Source organism: Betta splendens, chromosome 5 (assembly GCF_900634795.4).
Source record: "Betta splendens chromosome 5, fBetSpl5.4, whole genome shotgun sequence".
Lineage (NCBI taxonomy): Eukaryota > Metazoa > Chordata > Actinopteri > Anabantiformes > Osphronemidae > Betta > Betta splendens.
The window spans coordinates 12,397,501-12,421,203 of NC_040885.2; the positions used below are offsets into that span (position 1 = coordinate 12,397,501).

Genomic DNA, 23,703 nt, shown 5'->3' on the forward strand with positions numbered 1-23,703 from the left:
TATGTTTTTTAGCCATGCAATCATCCCTGTGCCGACCGATTCAACCTCTCTAATCTGCTCTGTGCGGTCGTGTATGTCCCAACGTCAGATTGTGAGCAGCATCTCTGTTAGTGACTTTGTTTTGCATAACCAGTTGACTGAGAAGAATCTTAAATCGGGCATGGGAAGAAAAGTGATGAAGAGCGGAGGGGGCTGGGGGAGGAGTCTCACGTTGACTTTCACATTCATTCAGCCTTTTTCTGCAGCAGCAGCGGCGGCGGCGGCGTTGAACTTGCGGAGAGAGAGAGAGAGAGAGAGAGAGGGAGAGAGAGAGAGGGAGGGAAGGAGGGAGAACGGGCAGACTGGACGGCGTTTTGCAGACACTATCACCGCAGCGGCTCAGCCTCCTCCAGACCCTGACATGCACGTCGGACGTGAATTGTTTTCCGATTCTCTGAGAGCCCCGGCGTAGAGGAGTGGTCAGCGCGGGCGAGCGCTTCCAGGACCGCCGCGCCGCCGCCTCGTACGCGGAGCCCCCGCTGCGCGTTCGTCGCCGAAGTTGTGCCGATGCGTCGCGCCTGATCGCGGCTCAACCATCCGGAGGGAGGACTGCGGACGCGGCGCCGCGGCAGCTGGAGAGGCTCGTTGCACGACCCCCCCCCCCCCAAAATGTCATCTCAGGCGAAAGTCAAGAAGGACAAAGAGATTATTGCTGAGTATGAGACCCAAGTGAAAGGTTGGTACCGCGCAGGCCCGGTCGTGTTGTTAGTCAGCGTGTCAGCGTACTATTGCGTAACTTTACCACTGGCTCCAATGGCTTTTAGGGTGCAGTGCTGTGGGGCGGGACAGATCTTGTAGTTGTGGATGACACGTTTATTTCCAGCGGAAAAAATTCCACTGTTTCCCTGTCGCTTAACGATGCACGGGTGATTGTTGTGACACTTATCGCGACGCGCCGTACGCAAAGATGCGACTCGGCTCAACCGGTTTCTTTGTGAGGATTTAATAAGTGTGCGCTCCGGCCCCAGAGCTGCAACAATGCCCAGCCCCGCGTACGCTTCACGCTCCGCTCCACAGCGCGCCGCACGCCCAGCCAGGGAATGTGCCAGTTCACCTTGGGCTTTTCCTTTACAGCACACTGGAGGTCAAGCACCTCGGGTGCCCAGAGAGCGCCGCGTGCGTGGAGCGCCTGAGTAAATAAGAGCTGTAATTGGACGTGATTGATTGACGCTCTGCTCGCTGGGGTGGTTTCAAAAGGCCTGGTGCCGAGGAGCCGGCGTTCCCACCCGACACTCATGGACAGAGTGTGATATCGAGGAGAGGGATGAGGGAATGCTGGAGAAGGTCACGCAGCAAACAGTTCAGAAAGTGCATGCATAATGTATGCTGTCTGTATGAATTATGAACAGTGAAAGGGTTTTACTGTCTGCCGCTAAATATGCGACTGGATCAAGCGCCCAGCGAGAGGAGAGCGTAACGAGCACTTAAGCTGCACGGGAGCAGACTTCAGCTCCGACTCGGTGTGCATCACCCTCCCATAGCATCCTGAGCATCCTTAGACAGGAAGTGATCATTGCAAGCAGCTGTGCTGGGCGTTAGTTGTCTAAATGTTGCACAACAGAGGAATGATAAGCAACTATTTTTCTAACTGAGCGATCGGTCACTTCTGTTTCCCAGAATCGATGCCGGTCTTTTTCTGTTTCCATTTGAGGGTTTGCTGTGTTTCTGTCTTAACTGTGCAGTTGAAATGCACAAAATGTTTCCCTTCGGCCTCGGCTTCACCTCAGGAGAGTGTCATATTCATTGCTTATAACACACGCTAAGTTATAGCTGTGTGTGACATGTTAACACTTCGCACACACACAATAACAGCAGAGGAATGAAGAAGTAAAACCGTGGTCTCGTCAGAGCGAAGCGGCTACTTTGTAGCATTGACCCACTGTAGAACAGGTCACATAGGTGCACACGGATTATTATGCAGTTAGAACAAAACGTTTCACATCGTCAAGTTTCTAGAGCAAAAAGTTTGTCTGGCGTGTTGCTCTCTGTCCCTTTGCTCCACGCCGGCTTCGCGGCTGCGTGAGAGCCATCGTGGCTTCGACGCTGGTCTCAGTTACAGGGAAAGCTCTTAAGCCGACGTCCTGAGATCGTTTACAAGCTGGTCTTAGATCAGCGGCGGGGGCTTTATTCTGACACTAGCCCCAGTCTTGCTCACTTGCTGACGGCACAGACACAAACCCAACGCGCTTTGTGGTGTTTTCCTGAATAACCCGCGGCGGCGGCGGCGGCGGCGGCGGCCTGCGCCTCTGGCTGTTGATGGACTGATGCGTGTCTAGCTTCGTTATACGATACTCTCTGAGTCACGGATGACCGAGAAGCCACTGCTAATGCGAGATACTGCTTTAACAAGTCACGTTACTCATTTCTTTAGATTATGACCTGCTTCTGTTTGGTTTCCTTGGCTGCAAGGCTTTTTTTTGTTCGAATTCAATAAATAGGTGTTCAACCCGAGCCACCCTGCTCCCAAATCTACCAGTCCACAACAGAAGAGAATCTCCCTGATCACGTATCATGTTCTTCTCATGGCTGCAGGCTACATCATCTTTACTGTCAGTGAATCCGTTGGGAGTCCTGAGCTTCTGTACAGTATTTACTTGATAATACAGCACAATGCTTAATATGAATAAGTTCCTCCTACGGCTCCAGCAGATACGTGTTGTTCCACGAGGAGCGAGTGGACACGCCCCTCTGTTCATCATAACGAAAGAATGTCTGGACTGATACTGGCGTGGAATGTCATGTCATTATGACAGCAGCGCCGCGTCTTCGCGACCTGCACGAGACGCCGCGCGTCGCCGCGTCGACAGACTGACGCTCGTCCGGCGTTTGCAGAGTCTCCCTAGAATTTGACCGCCCTCCACGAAGCGCGACGCCTCGTCCCGTCAGTGGCGTCTGCGCGGCGAAAGACGGGAACGAACGTGAAGTCGGCGCCGACGGACTTAAAACGCATACCACAGCCATTACGGCGCGCGGCGGAGCGCAGCCTCGATTCGTACCAAATTATGTCAACGTGTCAGTCTGCGTTAGGCGCCGTGTGAGCGGCCGCGCATGGCTAACTGCGGACGCGGCCCCCGGGGACCGCTGCCGGGCCGGCCGCGTTAGTCGGGCCGCTGCTGCTGCGGTGGCCGCGGCTCCTCATTATGGGATGTCAGGGGCTGCCCGCTGCAGAGACGCGGGCTTCACTGTAACCGGTGGAGTAAACAGAGGGAGTTTGGCTCCTCCAGCCTCTGCAAGCTGTTCATTTAGTCAGAATGTTCGTTAAAGCCATCAGAACACACGCGGGTGTTCGTCATATGTTTAGTAGAATAAAAATATTACAACTGGGTACATTTACCCCCAAACTTTGGAGTGCGCAACATTTTATTACATTTTGGGACCCCCTGTGGGAAATAAATGGATGGAGATCAGGTCGTGTGCGGCTTTTGAGGCCTCCTCGTTACACTTGAACTCCTCGCTTCCTCACTCCGACTTCCTCCTAATTATGCATTACTCTGCAAAGGCTTGAATCATTCATTGAATGCAGCGCGGCATTGCTGAGTCCCTCGTAACAGTTTAGGCGCTAAAAATAGCCCGCTCACGTGCGAGCGAATGCAAATATCACGCGTCCTTTTGATGTCTCGCTGGTAAAACCATGCCGTTGAACCATTTTAGGACTCATCGTACCGTCTGCCCCGCGACGGTGGAAGATTAAAAAAAGATTAAAGTCGCACGGGCCGACGAATTGTGTTGCTCACGTGACGCGTGCGCGTTTTGACGCTCAGGCCCGCTCGCTGAGCGTTTCTCGGCGGTGGACGGTGCCCTCGTCCTCGCCCATTCTTCTCAGCAGACTGTCAGAACGGGGAGCTTTCATTCAGGTCCTCCAGAGGCATGTAACCAGGCAACTGGGCAACTATGGGGGCCGCGAGGGGCGCGTCTCAGAGCCGCCAGGGACCCGGTGTTTATGCTCATTCTCGCTCGTTCATTCACGTTTCCTCCTACGCCAGGCGATTCTGCAGAAGCCCTTTTAAAACGCCCGTGTTCCTGCTGCAGATAGAGTATTTCGACGCGAACAAAGGGGCTTTTATTTCCTATTCTCCATTGATAACTTTTGACAGAGTTCTTTTCAGTGCACACCAATCATATGCATGGTTGAAACCATCTGTCATAATGGAATCTGCAGTCATCTTAACGTTGCTCTGATGCTTCTTATTTTCATAAAGATAGAGAAGCTTTGTTTGTTTCGCAACACAGTTCTTCCCCGTTTCCTGGAACAAACAAGCAGCAGTATAGTTATTATACAACATTGCAGTAATACAACTTTCTGCAATGAGACAAACACAGTATTTTAATATTTATAATTATAATTTTTTGCTTGTCATATTTATGTGCCAATAAAATGTCTATTAATACATAATAAATATTCCAAATATTGGAATGTTGAAGTGCAGCAGTGAGTGGTTAAAGCTCAGCAGCAGTCGTTTATTGAAAGAATGTGTTTGTGTAGGTTTTTTTTTCAAAGACAAAACTCCTCTGACGGCCCGCTCAGCACAATGCATTTCCAGAAGATGACCTATTTTGTATTTTCCATGCTGTCTGGTGCAATCATCAGACATGCATCTCATACGCACGTGTGCCACCCCAGCATTTCGACACCGCCGACCCCTCCCTCTAACCACACACACGTCCTGACAGCAGACAAATGCACTTTGACATCCAGTTTTATCTAATTATGATGTCTTTGTTCTTGCAAATGCATCTGCAGGCTATATATATATATATATATATATATATATATATATATATATATATATATATATATATATATATATATATATATATATATATATATATATATATATATTCAAAGATGACCCATAGCGCTGTTTGGCAGGCGGATCCGGGCCCAGCATGTAAGCCCTCTCCTCCATGAAGGCTCCTTTTATGCTGAAGGTGGTCTCTCTTTTTGATATGCAGAGATCCGTAACCAGCTGGTGGAGCAGTTCCGTTGTCTGGAGCAGCAGTCCGAGTCCCGGCTGCAGCTGCTGCAGGACCTGCAGGAGTTCTTCCGCCGCAAAGCCGAGCTCCAGCTGGAGTACTCCAGGGGCCTGGACAAGCTGGCCGAGCGCTACTCTGCCAAGATCCGCACCTCCAGAGAGCACCAGCACTTTAAGTAAGGCTCGCCGCCGTCTGCCCGCTCAAAGGCTGCAACATCTGTATTGATCAACCATCTTTGCTGGCAAGGACACAGAGAGGCATAGAGAGACAAAGGGAAGCAGAGGAGGGGTGAGAATCACAAAGAGGGGCCCTGAAATAAAGCCAGGGTGAAGTAAGCTTGTGGCCTGAGGCTGCTGTGTTTCTCCCAACTAGGTCAGACTCTTTATCCACCCCCTCCTGTCTTTTCTCTGTGTCTGTCATTGCATTTCCATTCTCAAGCAACTTCATGCCAGACTGCTACCAGAGTACTTATATTTTCTCAATGGGTCGAGGGGAAAAAAACATCAGCGCTTCTGTCATGAGTGTAACAAACAAACAGGGACTTCTTCTCCCAGACTAATTTCTTTCAGCTGTTTGTTTCAGCACGGGTGAGATTTGTGGCCGTGAAAGGAAGATGAACTGCAGCATGATGCTGCTCAGCATGTCGGTGATTAGGGATGATTTGAAGGAGGCTGAGCAGCCGTGGAGTCGTTTGTCGATTCCCGACGCCTCCTGTCATGTGTCCAAGCGTCCTTGGGCAATACACTGAACCAGTAGCTCAGCAGCATACGATTAGCAGCGCGGACTTAAAGCACAGACAGACACAGACAGTCTCCGTCTCGCTCAGTTTCTCAGAGCTCCCGTCGCTGGGACGTTGATAAATGGAGCGCTCCCTCACAGGGAGACCCCTGTAAAGACGCACGTTGCATGACTTGTCTCCCAGCCCCACTGTCCCAGATTCTCCCAGGTCACATTAAGTGCTCATCATTCTATGCGCCTGTCAAGGACTAGACTCATACTTGGACACTACAATGGAGTGACTATGTCTGTGTCAGTAATAACCCCATGCTGTCTTCTCTTTCCCACTCTATGAGCCCAACCCTGTTCGCTCTTTTATTTATGTTTTTTGGCATTTCATTTCCCCTTTGTGCCCTTCGCCTTTATCTACAAACCTCTCAGATTTTTGTTTTTGGTGTCCGATCTAATAAAGGAGGTGGCAGGAGATTGTCGGGAAGCGTTTTAGTTTCAGTGTCGCGTATGAGAAGGCAACATTTTCCCAACGTGTTCAACTGACTGTTGAATTCATGTGTATGATACATGTCATGTTTGGGATCTGTCAAGTATAAAACCTCCTGTCAACAATTCAGCATCAACTCCTTTGTGTCCTGAATACTACTGTTCTTTATTCAGAACAGACAGGGCTTCAGCTTATCTTCACCTTTACCCTGACAGAATCATGATTTTCAGGTGCTGTTTTATAAAGTTTATGCTTTTCATCCGAACACTAGGATGAAATCATAGATGAAGTATGACTAACAGGAATCCAACAAGCGCAAAGAAAGAGCCAGCAGTAGTTTCTATGGGTTTATTTTAGCATTCAGGCTGATAACATGATCACATTTTTTAACGTTTAAATAATATTTCTCTGCTTTTAGCTGAAAAACTCCTTCACATGACATCACCTAGAGTTTTCCAACCCAGATGATGTCATCTGCTTGCTCGTAAAACGGAGGCTATAATCTCGGCCAACTTCTCCAGAATTCTCCCGGGCAACAAAATCTGAACTGAAATAGTCCAGTTGGATGAGAAGAGGTTGTATTAAACAACAGAAGCCCACCCTTAAAAACAAGCAGTTCTACAGTGATGAAGCTGCATCACCAGGACAGAAAAACATCTTTTATTCACTTTAAAAAGAGATGAAAGCTGGAATCAAGTTCTTCAGAGACACAAATGATCAAAGATATTACAGCAGTTCACAAAAAACCTGTCAGCTCAAACTGAGAGTCAAAAATAACTGCATCTGTGACACAGGTACAAACCGATACGCTGATGTCATCACGTTTAGACAAATTGACTATCAGTCTTTGTTTTACATGTGACATAAGATAATGTGAACATTACGTTGCATGAATATGTATAACTTAAAAAAGGCAGCACACAGCTACTGCTAAATATAAGTAAGGAGTCATTTTTAATACTATGAGAAATAAAGTACATGTACTATTACACATTCTGCTGTACAAAGTGTAACATGTTTTAGCACCTCTGTATTGCAGCGTTGGTGGTTAGAAAGAACAGGGGGACTGTTCTCTAAAGAAGGTGCATGGAAGCAAAGACAAACGAAGTCTTTGGTGTGAGGATAATTGAACTCACATGCTCCCTGGAGCATGGATGCAAGTGCAGTCAGCATGACTTCTGTGTGTGTGCACAGCTGCCTTATTTTTGCAGATTCCTCACCCGATGCAAGCAGCTCTCGCCCTCTAATATGTGAAAACATGTAAAAGCCTGTAATGTGTGATAGATTCGTCCTCTGTTATACCCAGCGAGTGTCTGAGTGAGCTGAATCAGCCATTAACTTTTGTTTATCGTGTCCAGCTGACTTTACATCTACCAGATGGGTTCTGTTGTTTGCTAATCTCTCAGTTGTAAAGTTCTCGCATGAAATGGTGTCAAACAGCAACAATAAACATTAAACACACAGTAATGAGGTTTTCCCTTGACTCTTCCAGAAAGGACCAAAACCTCCTCTCCACTGTGAACTGCTGGTACTTGGTTCTGGACCAGACCAGGAGGGAGAGCCGGGACCATGCCACGCTCAGCGACATCTACAACAACAACGTCATTGTCCGTCTGGCACACGTGGGCGAGGACGTAATCAGACTCTTCAAAAAGGTCAAACTCTGAATTTAAACGCGCACGATCGAAACCAACACGAACCCCGACGGTCTCGTTCAGGGCCTCATTCATCAACTTAGATGAGATTTGTTTAATTCAGAGCTTCAGCAACAAAGGCCGTGTCATTTCCTTTGACGCGTAGCAGCAACGTGGTTAGCGTCTGCTACATGTGACAGCGCCACAGTGCCTGTGACTCAGGGGCTCTAGGAAACCGTGTGCTCTGGGTGTCTTAGATCAGCTCTGCTTGACAGTCGCACGAGTGCTTAGTAATTTATTCTCTCTAGGGGGATGTGCACTGTCACGATGGGAGTCGTGATGAGAATTGCATTCCCAGCACAAGTAGGAGAACCAAACAACTGCTTGTGGAAAAACCCAATTATGATAAAGCTGCTAATTGCACTAAATGAGCATTTAGCAATATATTTAATATAATCATCAATATCCCTCAACATTTACCAATAGATTGCAACAATATCACATAAACTGTGGCTTAATGGCGCTGAAGCATCAGCCTGTATGCTGTATGTGACCCAGGCCTCCTCCTGGGCTCTGGGCCCTATCCTGAGACGGGTCCAATTCATCATCGGCTCTTAGCCCCGGTAACCGAGCTGGGGCTGTGACTCTGCTTCTTGGGAGATGTTCTGCAGTTACTGCACCGTTCTATTTCTGTCTGCCTGTGCACTTTGGGCATTGTATTAGATCTTTTCTGGTGCAGAGTAATCACAGCGCTCCGACGCCCGCTGACATCCCTCACACGTACAAATCGCTGCCGCCTCGCCTCCCGGTTCCTCATTCGCAGAATGGCAGTTCTATCAAATAACCAAACTCTTATTCTTACATGTTTGAATACCAGCTTTCATTTATTATTGAAATGCACCGTTACTGTCACTCATATCTGCCTTTTTTTTTTTTAATAGAGCAAAGACATCGGGGTGCAGATGCATGAGGAGTTAGTGAAAGTCACCAATGAGCTCTACACGGTAAGTTAAAGATCCTAGTGTGCGTTTCTCTGTCCGTGAAGCAGCCTAAGGTCATTGTCCCTTCGCCTAAGGTCACAATAGGACGTATAATTAGCATCCTAGCTCTTGGCGTGGATCCTTTCGCTCTCGCCCCTGGCTGCGCTTCATGCACGCTCAGCAGTCTGTGTCCGGGGGTGCACGGTGCTCGCGGCCAACACAAGCTGCCGCGGTGGTTGGGCCGCTGCACGCAGTCGTGCATGTGCCCGGTAGCAGATGCGTCACACGCGGCTCCCTGCTGTGCGCCGTCTGCAGCGAAAACGTAATAGAAGGCAGCTGCGCCCGGAGGCGACGCGGGGGTCTCCTCTGCTGGATGCGGGAGCGCACCAGAGCTCCGCCCCCCTCAGCTCGGCTGCTCAGAGAGTTCAACTGCAGGATGCAAATACACGATCATGCAGTCAGTCACTTTCCCAAACGGAAAGAGGAGTCCCAACATTATTATTAAAACATCGCAGTTGGCCATCAAACAGACACAACTTCAAATCACAGCGACCAAGTGCTAATATAAAATTCTGCATGATTCAGATTGAGATTTTTTCATGCTACAAACAAGTAAACGAGTCCAAAACACAAATAGGTTTGAGGAAGTGATATTGGCATGAGGCATATTCTCCCATGTAACATTATACAGCACTTTGCCGCCATACTGACATTGATTTTTCTCTGTCTTCTCTTCGTGCATTATTAAAAGTCTGTCTGTAGCGTCCACACACAAACTGCAGCACAAGGAATTTGAGTATTCTATTCGGGCTAACTAACGTTTTATGGCTTAAGTGGGAGTTTAATCATTTGTTTGCTGTTGTTGTCAGCCGTGTGTTAAGCGTAAAGTGAGGCTGCTGGCCGCTGCCATTGATTTGCTGCTGGCGCTTGGTGGGAATCCAGGAGTTTCTTGTTTCTTGAGCAGCGGAGGGAGGAGGTTGCTTACTGTCACTTCGTAACCTCCCTCCTGATCGATCTCGCTGTCCTTTGCTCGTCCGTTTCACTCATGGTTGCTAGGAAACCAGAACCTGAGAGCGATGGAGTGATGGAGGAATGGATGTTTAATTTGCTCTCTTTTTTTTTTTGTCTGCGTTATTGATTACACATTTGCATGTGTTTTTATTAACACCCTAAAATGTGAGTTCGAGTTCGATTTGGAAAACTTTCATCTGATAAAAATCGGACTGGAGCCATGATGGAGCGCGGTTGTAGTAAAACATCAAGTGCTTGTGTTACATTAGTGGGAAGTGTATTTACTGGCTAAAGAACCAGGGCACTCCCATCAGACAGACACGCTGAGCTCGCTGCCTTCAGCTCAGTCAGAAAATGTCAATCATAATGTGGAGCTCCCGTGAGAATGAGTGAGCTGCGCTGCCTGAGCTCTTTGACAGGTACATGAGTTCATGTGAGACGTGACTGGGACGAAATTAAAATGTAGAATTTAGCTAAAAATGCCCTGAAATATATTCACATGGGTTTCAGTTTATGAATAAAAAAGTTATTGGCATGAGACAGAGTGACTTCACACCTTAAATTAGTATTTTGTTTGTGCACTCATTAGATTTAATCTGTATGACATCCTTCCATTGCTCCAGCATCGTTTCCCCTCCTCACGCGTGACTTTGTGCTCCCCAGGTGATGAAGACGTACCACATGTACCATTCCGAGAGCCTCAGTGCCGAGAGCAAGCTGAAGGAGGCGGAGAAGCAGGAGGAGAAGCACATCGGCAAGGCCAATGACATCAGCAGCGGCCTGCTGCGCTACGGCCACGACGAGCGCCCGCAGCGACGCAGCTCCGTCAAGAAGATGGAGAAAATGAAGGAGAAGGTCTGGTCCACGCGCGCACAAAGCGCCCGCTGCCAAAGCGAAACTTACAACCCGCTGACTTATTCAAGATCAAATTAGTTTAGTGAAGTGATGCAATCTGTTGGTACACTCAGATGGGTCTAACATCCTGCTTTGATGGACTCTCGCTGCTTCTTTCTCCCTAGAGACAAGCAAAGTACTTCGAAAACAAGCTGAAATGCACAAAGGCTCGCAATGATTATCTTCTCAATCTAGCAGCCACCAACGCCCTGGTGGCAAAATACTACATCCACGACGTGTCCGATATGATCGACGTGAGTCTCCGCTCTTTGTTGTGCAGCGTCTGCATTCGGCTTAACAGTCACGTTTTAGTGACTGTTCCTCCTCGTTCCTCCGCCCAGTGCTGTGATCTAGGCTACCACGCGAGCCTGGCACGGACCATGAGGACCTACTTGTCTGCAGAGTACAGCCTGGAGACCTCCCGCCACGAGGGCTTGGATTTAATCGAAGGAGCGGTAGACGCCGCCGACATCAGAGGGGACAAGCTGAAGTTCATGGACGCGCACAGTCAGATCTTCTGTCCCCCGGCGCGCTTCGACTACCAGCCGCACATGGGAGACGAGGTGAGTCACCGAGGGCCGGGCGGCGCTTGCGAAAGGGCTCTGTTTGCAGGCTTTAGCGCTTTATTTCGGGTTTATCCCGTGTTTGTTGCCCCCCCGCTTCAATCCTCACGGCGCTGTTGCCCTTGTGCCTTTATCCCAGGTGTGCCAGGTGAGCGCACAGCAGCCTGTCCAGACAGAGCTCCTGATGCGCTACCACCAGCTGCAGTCTCGCCTGGCCACGCTGAAGATAGAAAATGAAGAGGTGAGAGGTTCTGTGGGCGGAATTCTCCCAAGCACTGAAAGCGTCTAATGTCCACGCTTCGTTTCAGGATGAGGCCAACTCACTGCAAGTGGCCTTTTCTGAGTTTATTTCTGCCTAGAGAGGAGCAAGTGGCAAAATCTGCGGAGATATATATTAATATATTTATTTTTATAGTCATTTGGTCATTACATAACATTTAGACTTATATTTTCACAAGTTGTGAGCTGAGTTTGTAGGTTTTGGGTAGATGTGAAGCTTGAACCTGTTAAAATAAGCATATCTGCTCTTTCCCCCTAATGCACGTTGATTGCTATTGTGTCCATTGTGCCTCGCTGCGGCTGACAAGGCCCAGCTAGTCGCACGGTGTAGAAGAATGCATGAATCAGAACACGAAGGCTGGTGTTGCATAAGTGGTGTGAGCCGAAGTTGAAAGGGTGAAAATGCAGGAAATGAAAGCGCTATCGCTCAATCGGCGTTGTGCGACCACATGTAGCTGAGCAGGAAGATGTCCTGAAGATGCATATCTGCTGCTCTGCATTTTGAATAACTTGCAACACAGCAGCAGACATCAGCTTTTTTTTTTATAGATGAACACTTTCTGTTATGCAAAATGATTTTTAGCATTGGGTTAGCTTAACTGCACAAAGCCTATGGGGACAGGGAGCCTGGCCGTGGCCAAAGGGAGCAAAACAACCCAGATGAGCTGCAGAAGCACGCTGCTGTGGAAGCGGATCCTCCTCATTAAGCTCACAAAGCAGGTTAAACAGTCCTTTTTGGGACGGAAGGACAATAAACAGAATTCGAGGTCTGTTGTCTCTTCAAGGACCCTCTAACTGAATGAGTGTCATTCCCAGCATGTTGCTCATCAAATTTCCAGCCTCGGCCTCTGTCCTTTCACCTGGAGTTGGCGTCAAACCGCTTCACTCCCATCGCCCCGCGTTCACCCACATGCATCTTTGACCTCACGCTCCTTTTCTGGGCCTGGAGTCACCCAGGCCGCCGTGACTCACGGAGGCCTGTTTTAAAGGTCGCCCGTGTGCGTCAGCGTGCAACACTCTCCGCCCCCCCTCGGCGAAGCAGCAGAGTTAATCTTTCATGTCATGAGGTGTCGTGCGAAGAAGCTAATTACTTGCTTGTGTTACAGTGTGTCAGTCAGCTGCTGTGTAAATGGCTGCAGTGGTCTGTTGGTAGAGTTGGTTTGAGACGCTGAAGTGCACTTCAGTGAACCGTGATTCGACTCGTCTTGGTGTTTCCTGTGCGCACGCTGTGTCAGGTGAGGAAGACCCTCGACGCCACCCTGCAGACCCTGCAGGACATGCTCACCGTGGAGGACTTCGACGTCTCCGAGGCCTTCCAGCACAGCCAGTCCACGGAGTCGGTCAAGTCGGCCTCCTCCGACTCCTACATGAGCAAGGCGAACATCGCCAAGAGACGGGCCAATCAGCAGGAGACCGAGGGCTTCTACTTCACCGTGAGTCCTCGGCCAGTGACGGGGCAGGGGCTGCGCGCGGACGCCACGTCACCGTTTCCTGTGTGATGTGTTTGTCTCCGCAGAAATACAAGGAGTACATCAATGGCAGCAACCTCATTATCAAGCTGCAGGCCAAGCATGACCTCCTGAAGCAGACGCTAGGGGAAGGTGAGTCCAACTGTGTTCATATATACATATTTATTGCACATGTGGTTTATGTGGAAGGAACCGCTTAGTCAAGGAAATTAGTTACTCAATGGCTCTAGATATTTGTTACATCATTCTGTTTTATATGCACAGACCCTGGTTACGTGTCAGCCGAGCATCTGCCTCAGCGGTTGAATTGTGTGTGTGTGTGTGTGTGTGTGTGTGTGTGTGTGTGTGTGTGTGTGTGTGTGTGTGTGTGTGTGTGTGTGTGTGTGTGTGTGTGTGTGTGTGTGTGTGTGTGTGTGTGTGTGTGTGACATAGAGTAGGATTGTGCTGGAAGCAGCTCCGCACGTGAACCGGGCCCTCGAACGCACCGCCGTGATCACTTTAGGCCTGCATTGTGTTTGCATGCGACGGGCAACGAGGCGCAGATACGGTGAAATCATGACACCGTACAAATCGGCTCGCTCTCCCTCAGCCTTGCTCCCCCGTTGCCCCTGGATACGTTTTGCACTCTGCAGAGCGAGCAGGCAGGCCGTTCCCCTTCTGGGGCTCTTGTGCTGTTTCTAGGGCGACCGCTGAATGACCGCTGCCTGGCGGAGAGTCAAATGCAGCCGCGGCGCTCACCCCATTGAGCCCGGCCTCAATAGATGCCCGTTTTCTCAGAACACCCCTTTCCGCTCCCATCTGCCAGTGCTGTGTGGTCGCCCAGCACTTCTGCGAATGTAAAACTAACATGTTGTAATTCAGTCACTTTCTCTGCTGTGTTTTTGTCTTTCCAGGGGATCGGGCTGAATATGGAACAACGAGGTAAGATGTCCAGTGGACAACAGGGCGAATAAAGTAGGCGACGATGTGTAAAATCCTCCCTGTAATGTGGTGGAAATGAGATCACAGTGAGGGAACGGGCCTGCAGCCGTACCTTCTTTTATTTATGGAACAATGGGTTGAATTTTAATTACAGAGGGTGCTGCTGTTAGTTGTTCCTCCGGCTTTAATCAATAAAAATATCTAAGCTAAATGCCAGAGAGTTGAGAATGTCCTTCTGTTGTGAAAGGCTTACAGTTAATGGACTCCAGGCTTCTACTAGTGTTGATTAGTAGCATATTACATGAAATGCATGCATGTGTATTTATTTGTTCTTCATAGCTGTAAATGTGAGTCGTAGGAGAACATTGACCTTGCTTCCTGTCTTGCAGATAGTCACATTAGGAGGTTGACCTCCACCAGCAGCTTTTTAGCCTAGTTTTGTATAAAGCCTGATGAATAATACCTAAAGCAGAATTCTGTGACATACATTGTGTTTTTTTCTGTATAATTCCTATTTAACTTCAGGCGAGAATGAATATGATTTGTAACGGCTAGTTCTTCGTATTTACCATGTACCAACCATACACCCCCCACCATCTCCCCAGGCCTCCCATTCTTCCCCCTAAACCCCAGAGAATGCGGAAGGCTAGACCTCGCTCCATTTATAACAGTAAGCTGTTTAACGGCAATATGGAGGCCTTCATTCAGGTATTGGCCCATCTGCGCTCTTTGTCTCTCCATGAGCTCAGCTGTTTACTAGCAGTCCTTCAGGGCTCTCTTGCCTTCGACCACTCTTCCACCCAAACGTTGGCTCGCTCGTGCGCTGACTTTCCTCTTGCTCAATGCCTTGTTATCACAGGGACAGATGGAAAACAGTCAAACGGGTTGTAAAGATGACTCGATGTAAAAGCACCAGTGCAGGTTTAACCCTTGCAAGACTCCAGACACTGAATTAATTGGTTGGCCTTGTACCAGTCGTGGCTGTGAAAGACACACACTCTGCTGATGATGCACCGGCTTTAATTTAAACAATTAAGATCCCTTTAATGCAAAACGCACTTTCTCCTCTTTTATGATGCTAAATCGAAATGTTCAGCTTCTAGCATATTAAAAATAGAATAGGATAGAAAACCTCAATTTTTACAGTTTACAGTTTAGCAGAGTGCTGAATGCTGAAAAATGATACATAGAATAATATAAAAATATCTACCATTGTAAATATTTTTATTTTATAGCTCAAATCAATGAATTGATTAAGACAATAAAGGGCATATGAAGTGAAATCCGGCTTGAATTCAGAGGTCTTGGTGAGACAGTCCTCTCTCACGCAGCCACTCGGGCGTCCCCCTCCTTCCCACCCACGCCCCTTCCAGCCACATCCGCCTGTCTCACACCCCACAAGGCACTGATGCTTCGGCTACGCTCTCAGGCCAGGCCTCTTCCTCTCTCTCTGTACGAGCTGTCTCTCTCACTAACCTGTTGTGGTTGTTCTTGCCTCTCTTCCTCTGTCTACGCGCCTTACTGCTCTCTGCCCAGGGGAAGACGGAATGTCCGTGCCCGGAGTCAGGTACACTGTCTTTTGGGCGGGTGGGATCATCAAAATGCTAACCGTATTTCTGTGCCTGCTGGGATTCTGTGTTTCCATAAACATTTAACAGTAACATATAAGGCAGTGCAATTCTAACGTAGCGTGTTCTGCATATTTTTACTCTGTACATTAAGTCACCACTGCTCTGAGTCTGATCATTTAAGGGGCTGGGGACTGACTCAGGCTTCTGATGACAGCATGACTTTTCCTTTTGACTCACTTGGATCATGACCTACTGGTTCTTTTTGCCACGGTAGGATTCAGGGCAGCCCATACCGGTGGTGGTTGAGAGCTGCATCCGATACATCAACCTGTACGGTAGGTCCTCCTCTCTCTTTGGGTTAGTATTGGTGTTTAAGCTTCAGAGAAGTGAGTGGGTGAGTATTTTCCATTTCACACCGAGGGCTCGTTCCGTCCGCAGGTCTTCAGCAGCAGGGCATATTTCGAGTTCCAGGCTCCCAGGTCGAAGTCAACGATATTAAAAATGCATTTGAAAGAGGTGAGTCCCAGCGTAGTTGGCCATTTTCTCCTGATTGATTTTAAATTTTGTTACGCTCACCTCAGAAGCCACAGTCTCTCCCGTTGGTCTCCAGAGTGCAGATAAAGAGCTGATGCGCCACATGTATACACGCTCGTGTATGAGACATGTAAATCAGTTTAGGTTCATAATACATAACGTACGAAATGTAAATGAGGAAATAAAATTGCATTCCTACCTGGAAGCTCGCATTAAGAGCTTGCGTCATAGTCGTGTTATGAGTACATGAATGCTGATTAGCAGTAGAGAGTGGCTCATTCTTGCCTGTGGATCACGTGTATCCTGCGTCTAAAGGTGAGGATCCGCTGGTGGACGATCAGGCGGATCATGACATCAACTCCGTGGCCGGCGTCCTCAAGCTCTACTTCAGGGGCCTTGAGAACCCGCTGTTCCCCAAGGAGCGCTTCCTCGACCTCATATCCACAACCAGTGAGAGACGTTCCCAGGAAGCATCACTTCACTTGGGTTCTGCGAGTGCTTCACCTCATCTTTGTATTTGTCTTCTTAGAGCTCGACTCGGGTGCAGAACGAGCACATCACCTGCAGCAGATAGTGGTGACTCTTCAGCGGCCTGTGATCATTGTCATGCGGTACCTGTTTGCGTTTCTAAACCAGTAAGTCCCACGACTCCAGGATCCCCACAGGTTCTAGTGGGCCGGGCCGAGTCATCACCTTCCCTGCTTCTGTCTCTCCAGCCTCTCTCAGTACAGTGATGAAAACATGATGGACCCCTATAACCTAGCTATTTGCTTTGGCCCCACACTGATGCCTATACCAGATGAGCAGGACCCCGTGGCCTGCCAAGCTCACGTTAATGAGGTCATTAAGACCATTATCATTCACCATGAGGGCATCTTCCCGACACTGCGTGAGCTGGACGGCCCCGTGTATGAGAAGTGCATGGCTGGAGGGGAAGAGTACTGGTAAGTAAGAAGTTGAAATTAATGTGAATGAAGTGGTTTGTTTCTCTGGTCGTCCGTTGACATTTATTCCAGCCTTTATTTCTCAAAGTTCCAGTTTATTTTACATCTTTGCAGATTTGTAGAAACAATATTTTCTTCTTTGGCTTTTGAATGTTTGGTCTCCTTCGTTCAGTGAAAGTCCCCACAGTGAGCCAGGAGCACTCGATGAGGTCGACAACGGCACCGGGCCAAACACTAGCGATGAAGGTGAACCACCCTGCACCCTCAGCCAGTTACACAGAGACAGCGGGGCAAATATTCCAGAGTTCCTGAGTCGCGTCGGATGCTTTGTTTTGCAGAGCCGGAACAGATCGAGGCCATAGCCAAGTTCGACTACGTGGGCAGAAGTCCAAGAGAACTTTCTTTCAAGAAGGGAGCCTCTCTGTTGCTGTACCTGCGAGCCTCTGAGGACTGGTGGGAGGGCCGACACAACGGAGTGGATGGGCTGATCCCACACCAGTACATAGTGGTGCAAGACATGTGAGTCGAGGGCAACGTAAAGAATCCACTCACCTCTGAACGGAGCAATGTGGTGCTTGTGGATGTAGCTTGTCTGTTTCTATTGCTCTGGGTATTATGTCTATCTTTCGCCGTAGCACGAGCTAATACTGTAGCTGTGGTGTTTGATGAGGCCAGCCTCTCGTCTGTTCAGGGATGACGCGTTCTCAGACGGCATGCACAGGAGTGAGAGTGAGGCGGGCAGTGGGCTGCCCCACGATGACCGAGCCCCATCCAGGAACGAGCAAACGCCCGAGCACCGCTTCGGAGCCGCACTGGGAAGGTGGGTTTGAGCGCCAAAATGCTCAGAGGGGAGAATGTGTAGTGAATTATGGGAAGTGTGAGTCCGTTTTTTAAACGCTTCCTCAGGGTGAGGGTGCGATCGGACGGCGCCGCGGTCCCGCGCCACCGGAACGGCGCCGATTGCCATAGCCCCACCCGAGCGGCCGAGCAGCCGCCCCGCGTGATGCCCCGTCCCTGCAGCCCGCACAAAATGGCCGTCAGCAGGGGCCCCACGGAGAGCCCGGAGAAACGGCGGCTCACCACGTTCGGCGCTCACCCCGAGCGCAAGGCCTTCGTCAACAGCCACGCCCAGCGCTCGTCGCCCGGCGCCATTCGCCACACCAGCTTAGGGGACCACAAGGCTCTGGAGGCCGAGGCCTTGGCCGAGGTTGGTCCCGTCGCACAAGTGAGATTCGGCTTCTTGCGTTTGATACTGTCGTTTCACGTCAGTTTCTAAATCCCGGCGTTGTCTTTTCAGGACATAGAGAAAACCATGAACACCGCTCTCCACGAGCTGCGGGAGCTGGAGCGGCAGAACGTGGCCAAACACGCCCCCGACGTCGTCCTGGACACGCTGGAGCCGCTCAAACACCCCGGCGCGGCGCCGGACCCGCCCGGCAGCCCGCTCCACACCATGGTGATCCGCGACCCGGACGCGGCGCAGCGGCGCAGCAGCAGCTCCTCCTCCTCGGAGACCATGACCACCTTCAAGCCCGCCGTCTCGGCGCGCAGGCCCAGCGCACCGCTGAGGCCCCCGCCCGTCAGGCCGGTCCGGCCCGCGCCCGTGATCGGACCGGGCCAGGGGCCACACCGCTCCAGCAGCTCCAGCTCCTCCGGCCTGGGCAGCCCAGGCATCACCCCCACTGACAGGGTGTTCCCCAAAGCCCCCTCCCCGTCACCCTCCACCTCCTCCTCCTCCTCCGACAAACAGGGTAACATGTAGCTCCCGTCGGTTCTGAGGTCAAAAGGGTGAAGACCACTGTGGGACCAGAGCGATTGTGACGACCATCACGGCCCAATACAGCAAAACAAACTGACACCGGGGCTGTGTGCTGAATATTTAACACAGACTGTAGGTAGGAGGGCTACTGTTGGTTTCTTGGTGGACAAATAATTATTCCACTGAAATACAGACAAATTAAAATCTATTATTGTTTTTTAAAGGAATATACCATTATAGATTCAAAAAGGGACACACTGGAAAATACTTGTGTTTACTTAGTGTTTGCTAAAACCTGACAATGGAGTCCAGAGATGCTTGGACTTGTGTCTGGTTTCCTCTTCCATTACCAGGGAACACTTAGGGGAATATTGGACCACTGACCATGCAGATTCCAGGCAGTGCTGGTGTCCTATATTCTCGGGCACCGTTTACGGGCAGAGACCCCGCTTCACAGTGTCGGACCCTATGGCTGGATGGTGTTTCAGAGTGAAACCACCTTTAGGCTCCAGTCCTTCTAATGCCTGCTATAAGGCGGTTACAGTACATCTACAGTAAAACACAGAGCATTACAGTTATTATTACAGTTATCTGTGGAAGTAAAGATAAAAAATAGCACAACGTTGTCATAACATCGTCATCTCTATATATAAGAAGTTTAGCTGTGTTACCTCAACAGACGAGTAAAATTTCCTCCTTCACATCAAAGCGACTAATGCACCTGAAGACGCAACAGAGACCTGTGCCGCATTCGTAGGTTCTGTGTTTTCTTTTTGAAGTCAGACTAGAACCGTGATAGAGCACATCGGTATCATTGAAGCTTTCTTAGTCCCTAGATTACACATGGTCTCTTTAGGCTGCGTGGGTGTTTAGATGATCTTGTTTACTGTTGATGATGTTTGTTGGTCAATACATCTTTAAAGTGTAATAGGTACATTGGAATGAATATATACATACTTGGATACTTGTATAAATAACATTGTATGATAGTTAAAAGGATATATTATCATCTCTAGTGTGTAGATTTTTCGTAATGATTATCCTTGCACAAACAGAACAATAAACAAATCAAACCTGACGTGTTTCATTTGACTTGTGATTGAACAAACTAAGAGCAGAATGGAGATGACCGTCCATCCACAGCTGTTTGAAGTAACTCTCAGTCTTACGTTTTCTTCACCCACCTCTGAATCCTGTGGCTCTGCGCTGCCACCTACTGGTCAGATATGACTTTACCCACATCTTGGTTAACAAGAGCTGCAAGAATAGAAATTTGGAAAACACATTAATACGAAAATCAAAAGCAGCCACTTGGTGCAGATTAGTTTCAGTCTGAATTGATAGTATAGAGTGTGGGTTGATATCGAAAATAATTCTCAAAACGACCATTTTCGATATTGAAATGATGGTGGTGCCTTTCATTGCTACTGAAAACCTCGTCACTAGAAATGAATCTGGCCACTGCGATGTAACTATCTAATTACTCTAGCGATTAGTTAACGTCTATTGCGTCTATTAAAGTTGTCGTGAGTCTTAATTACCTCTTGTGGCCTGTAGGTGGAAGCATCGTCATTTTGGAAGCTTGAAGGTCCACGCAGTTTTATTTTAAACAATCTTAAATTACAGTTTTGACTGGACAGAAATACACTAATCAGTGCTGAGTCTGTGCAGTGACACTAATGACGTCATTTCAGATATCCGAAAGTAAATTGTGGCCAGTTAAAATGTAATTGTAAATATCTTAAACAGTAATTCTTCCTAGTCAGAATACAGTTGTTGAGTTATTTAAAATGCTTAATAAGAGTTCTCCACAGCTGTGTTTATGACGCTGTGCGTTCACTTAACGCAACGTTGTGTCAATAAAAGCCAGCGACATCAGACGCCTCCTCCTCGTTTCTCCTTTTTTCAGGTGGATCTGCTGTTTTCGTTACGTCGCCTGGTCGCCACGCAGCAGAGAACGGCCATTTTCTCTGCTTCTGTGCGTGATCTTGGGTCAAACGCGGTGCTGTTTAGATTCTGCATAGTTTCCAGGCTGCTGCTGTGATTACCTCAGCTGTTTACTGCTTTCCACTGTTTGCTGTTTCATCCAACCAACAAATATGATTGTTCTGCCGTGACGTTTATTTTTGTCTACGTGACCACTGGTCTAATCCCAGAACCACTGGGACTCCTATCCTTGTGTCAACCTCTAGTAGAACCTTAGGCCCGTCGTGGGTTTCTGTGTTTTATTTATTTTATTAGTCTGGGAGGCATTTCTAAATTGCTGCGTTTTCTACTTTGTGGGTCCGTACTGGGTTCCTTTGTGTATTTACAGGTACATGACTCCAGAAGCAGCTGGACTGGTCAGCTCCCAGTAAGGTACATGTAGACCCTCCAGACCAGTGATGAGCACAACTACCAAGGTCCACTGACAAATGTAACTATTACATCACAAATGAGGGTGTTTGTAATAGGTTGAAATTCCCTGATTACAAATTGGTTTGATGTTTGAATTGTTTGATGTTGGCTGGACTTGGACTCTATTAGCTTAATGGATGTGACCATAAGAGATGATATAGGTTGTGATGAACAACTGGTCAATGGTTGAGACATGGTAGATGCAGAAGTCTTCCTCCCAAACATGAACGGCGCTCATTGCAGTCGGTTCGACCGTTACCTCCGATGGAGTCGTGACAAAGAGTAAAAGTAAAAGTCGCTCTGGGGCAAATACGTCCTGCTGCCGTGCAGATACTGGGGTCCTCCCGCTGCGTGTGAACTGCATCTGCTCAACGTTGTGACTGGAATGTCTGTCCTTTAAGTGCAGCGCCCCGTGGGTCTGTTATGTAAATGGTCAGGAGCAGAACCGATTGAGATTTTCCCCAGCGTTTCGCTAGTGGATGTCATCTGTCTCGATGCAGATGAGATGCAGATGCAGATTCACTTTCCCACATTTGAGACGCTCCGTGTTCCGCCTCCGCCGGGTTTCTTTTTTGTCTTCTTGGCCTTTGCTCTTCCTGTGGACAGCGGGTCGCAGCGGACAGTGGCACCAAGCGGAGTGTCGTGGGTCAAAACGGCACCAACGTTCACATGCAGACGCGCTTCGTCTGATGCCGCTTGAAGCGTGACTGTTAAAAACTTCCCATTGACGACGATGTGACCGGATCTGTCAAATACTTGACACCATGATCTAAAAACATGGTATTATTTACTTTTTGGTTGGAAGGATCATATGTTACTTGCAGGAGGTCACATAAATGAAAGCAAATTTTTGGCTTTGATTAATTCTGACTTATGTGAGCAGTGATGTTATTTAAAAAAACTCAGGAAAACCATGTCGAATTGGTGGAAACCAGAAAAAGGAGCGATCTTAAATCTTCCTCAGATGTTTTATGGCGGAAACACACTGATGTCTCTTTCTCTTTTATTTATTTATTTTTTAAATGGATTGGTTTCTCTCTGAAAAGGTCCCTACAGTTTAGTCATAGTTTAACGAGATTAGATTGTATCATATGCTCTTTACTCAATTTGTTCTGGCTGTTACGTCCTATCCTCACTGTGAAGATATGCGGCTTATTTGCCTCCTCCTGTAACCAGCAGTGATTAACTCCTGCAACTACTTTTAAAGGTCCCAAAAATATTTTCTTCTCTGGCTCCAACTGTCATAAGGAAAACATGCAACTCTGGCCGTGATAAGTGATGTCTGATGTATCTAACAACAGCACCAGTCTGGGTCTAGTGTTACCATGTAGTGATCAGCTGCAGGCAGGAGATGATCTGATGAAGATGTTTGTCTAGATTTCGCTTCATTTGTGCCAACTGTTGTTTTTTCTGCCTTCTTTTCAAGAGGGCAAAACTTGGCATGTTCTCTAGTGGAGATAAGAGAATAATATCAACTGTCACAATATGACTTGAAGTCCCAGTCACTGGATTTAACCTTTTGTTCTGTAACTTCTGCAGTCCTATTTGTTTTATACTTAAAGGAAAAGGCCTCTTCTTGTTCAACGCTCATTGTCTGTGGATTTAAAAACCTTTGCTGCAGCCTTTGCTGTGTGTAAACATAATAACAACCGTCCCTGGTGAAATAACCGTTGCCACTGGAACCAAGAGGCCGAGAGCTGCCCCCACGCGATGCGCTGTGACAAGTGTTCTGCGTCCTCTCCAAGCGGATTAAGCTTGAATTGTTTTCTAATGAAAAGCAAAGCAAGATGTCAGAGATTCCACAAACAAAACTAATGCAACCAGTAAAAGCAGGTCTCGCACAGTAAAAGCAGCTGCTGTGGTAACTGCAACTGGTATGTTTTACTGTTGAAAAGGAACCTTTGTGTCTTTGTCCAGGATCGTTTAAGTCACGTAGCCAGATACAAATATCTGTAATACTGTAGTAATTACTGTTACTGTAGTAATTTGTGTTATATGATGGTTGACTTGCTCTGTATGAGCTTTTCCCATTATTGACTTTCTCAAATGATGTTAATTAACACCTGTCGATAACATGAACATGAGTCTGGCGCATGCTGCTCCTTGACCCCGTATTACCTTACCATTATATATAAAACGATCAAATGCAGAGGAGCCTATACACGTCATTTAAGTACAAAAACCTCAGCTACTGCTACAGTAAAAGCCTGCAGCAGCCAGACTGCTTGTAGAATAATGACTATAATTGCCACAAGGACAGTGCAGTTTTATTGAAGGTCCCGGCTCACCGAGGCCTAAGGGGCTCATTCCACAGTGATGAGGTCCCAGGTAGGACAGATGATGGCTTATCACCAACAGCTCCCAAACAGAACCTGTGGCTTTGTGCATGTCACTGGTTGTCAGCCGAGGACATTACAGCAGGCTGCAGTCTCTGTGAATGGTGCAAGAAGCTGCAGTCGTCTCCGACAGGGTCCCAGAGGGTGGACTTTCATCCCTGCTGGGGCAGTTATTATAATTT

The 23,703-nt window shown here is 48.3% G+C and overlaps 1 protein-coding gene across 5 annotated transcripts; it reads left to right on the forward strand.

Moving 5' to 3' along the window:
• The first annotated feature begins 245 nt into the window (after positions 1-245).
• On the forward strand, positions 246-19,866 carry LOC114856367 (SLIT-ROBO Rho GTPase-activating protein 3-like). 5 transcript variants are annotated; one of them, XM_029152251.3, is made up of 22 exons: positions 246-715; positions 4,993-5,188; positions 7,722-7,884; positions 8,805-8,867; positions 10,518-10,709; positions 10,874-11,002; positions 11,090-11,311; positions 11,451-11,552; positions 12,826-13,023; positions 13,107-13,191; positions 13,953-13,980; positions 14,586-14,688; positions 15,826-15,886; positions 15,990-16,067; positions 16,401-16,535; positions 16,615-16,720; positions 16,802-17,029; positions 17,202-17,275; positions 17,368-17,548; positions 17,721-17,849; positions 17,936-18,254; positions 18,327-19,866. In XM_029152251.3, the coding sequence occupies exons 1-22, from the start codon at positions 649-651 to the stop codon at positions 18,789-18,791; spliced, it is 3,324 nt and encodes a 1,107-aa protein (XP_029008084.1). In that variant the 5' UTR covers positions 246-648; the 3' UTR covers positions 18,792-19,866. The 5 variants fall into 5 exon arrangements, 4 of the variants coding, with proteins under 4 accessions (XP_029008084.1, XP_029008085.1, XP_029008086.1 ...); XM_029152252.3 differs by having other exon boundaries at positions 17,936-18,236; XM_029152253.3 differs by lacking the exon at positions 14,586-14,688 and adding an exon at positions 15,517-15,547.
• The last annotated feature ends 3,837 nt before the right edge of the window (positions 19,867-23,703 follow it).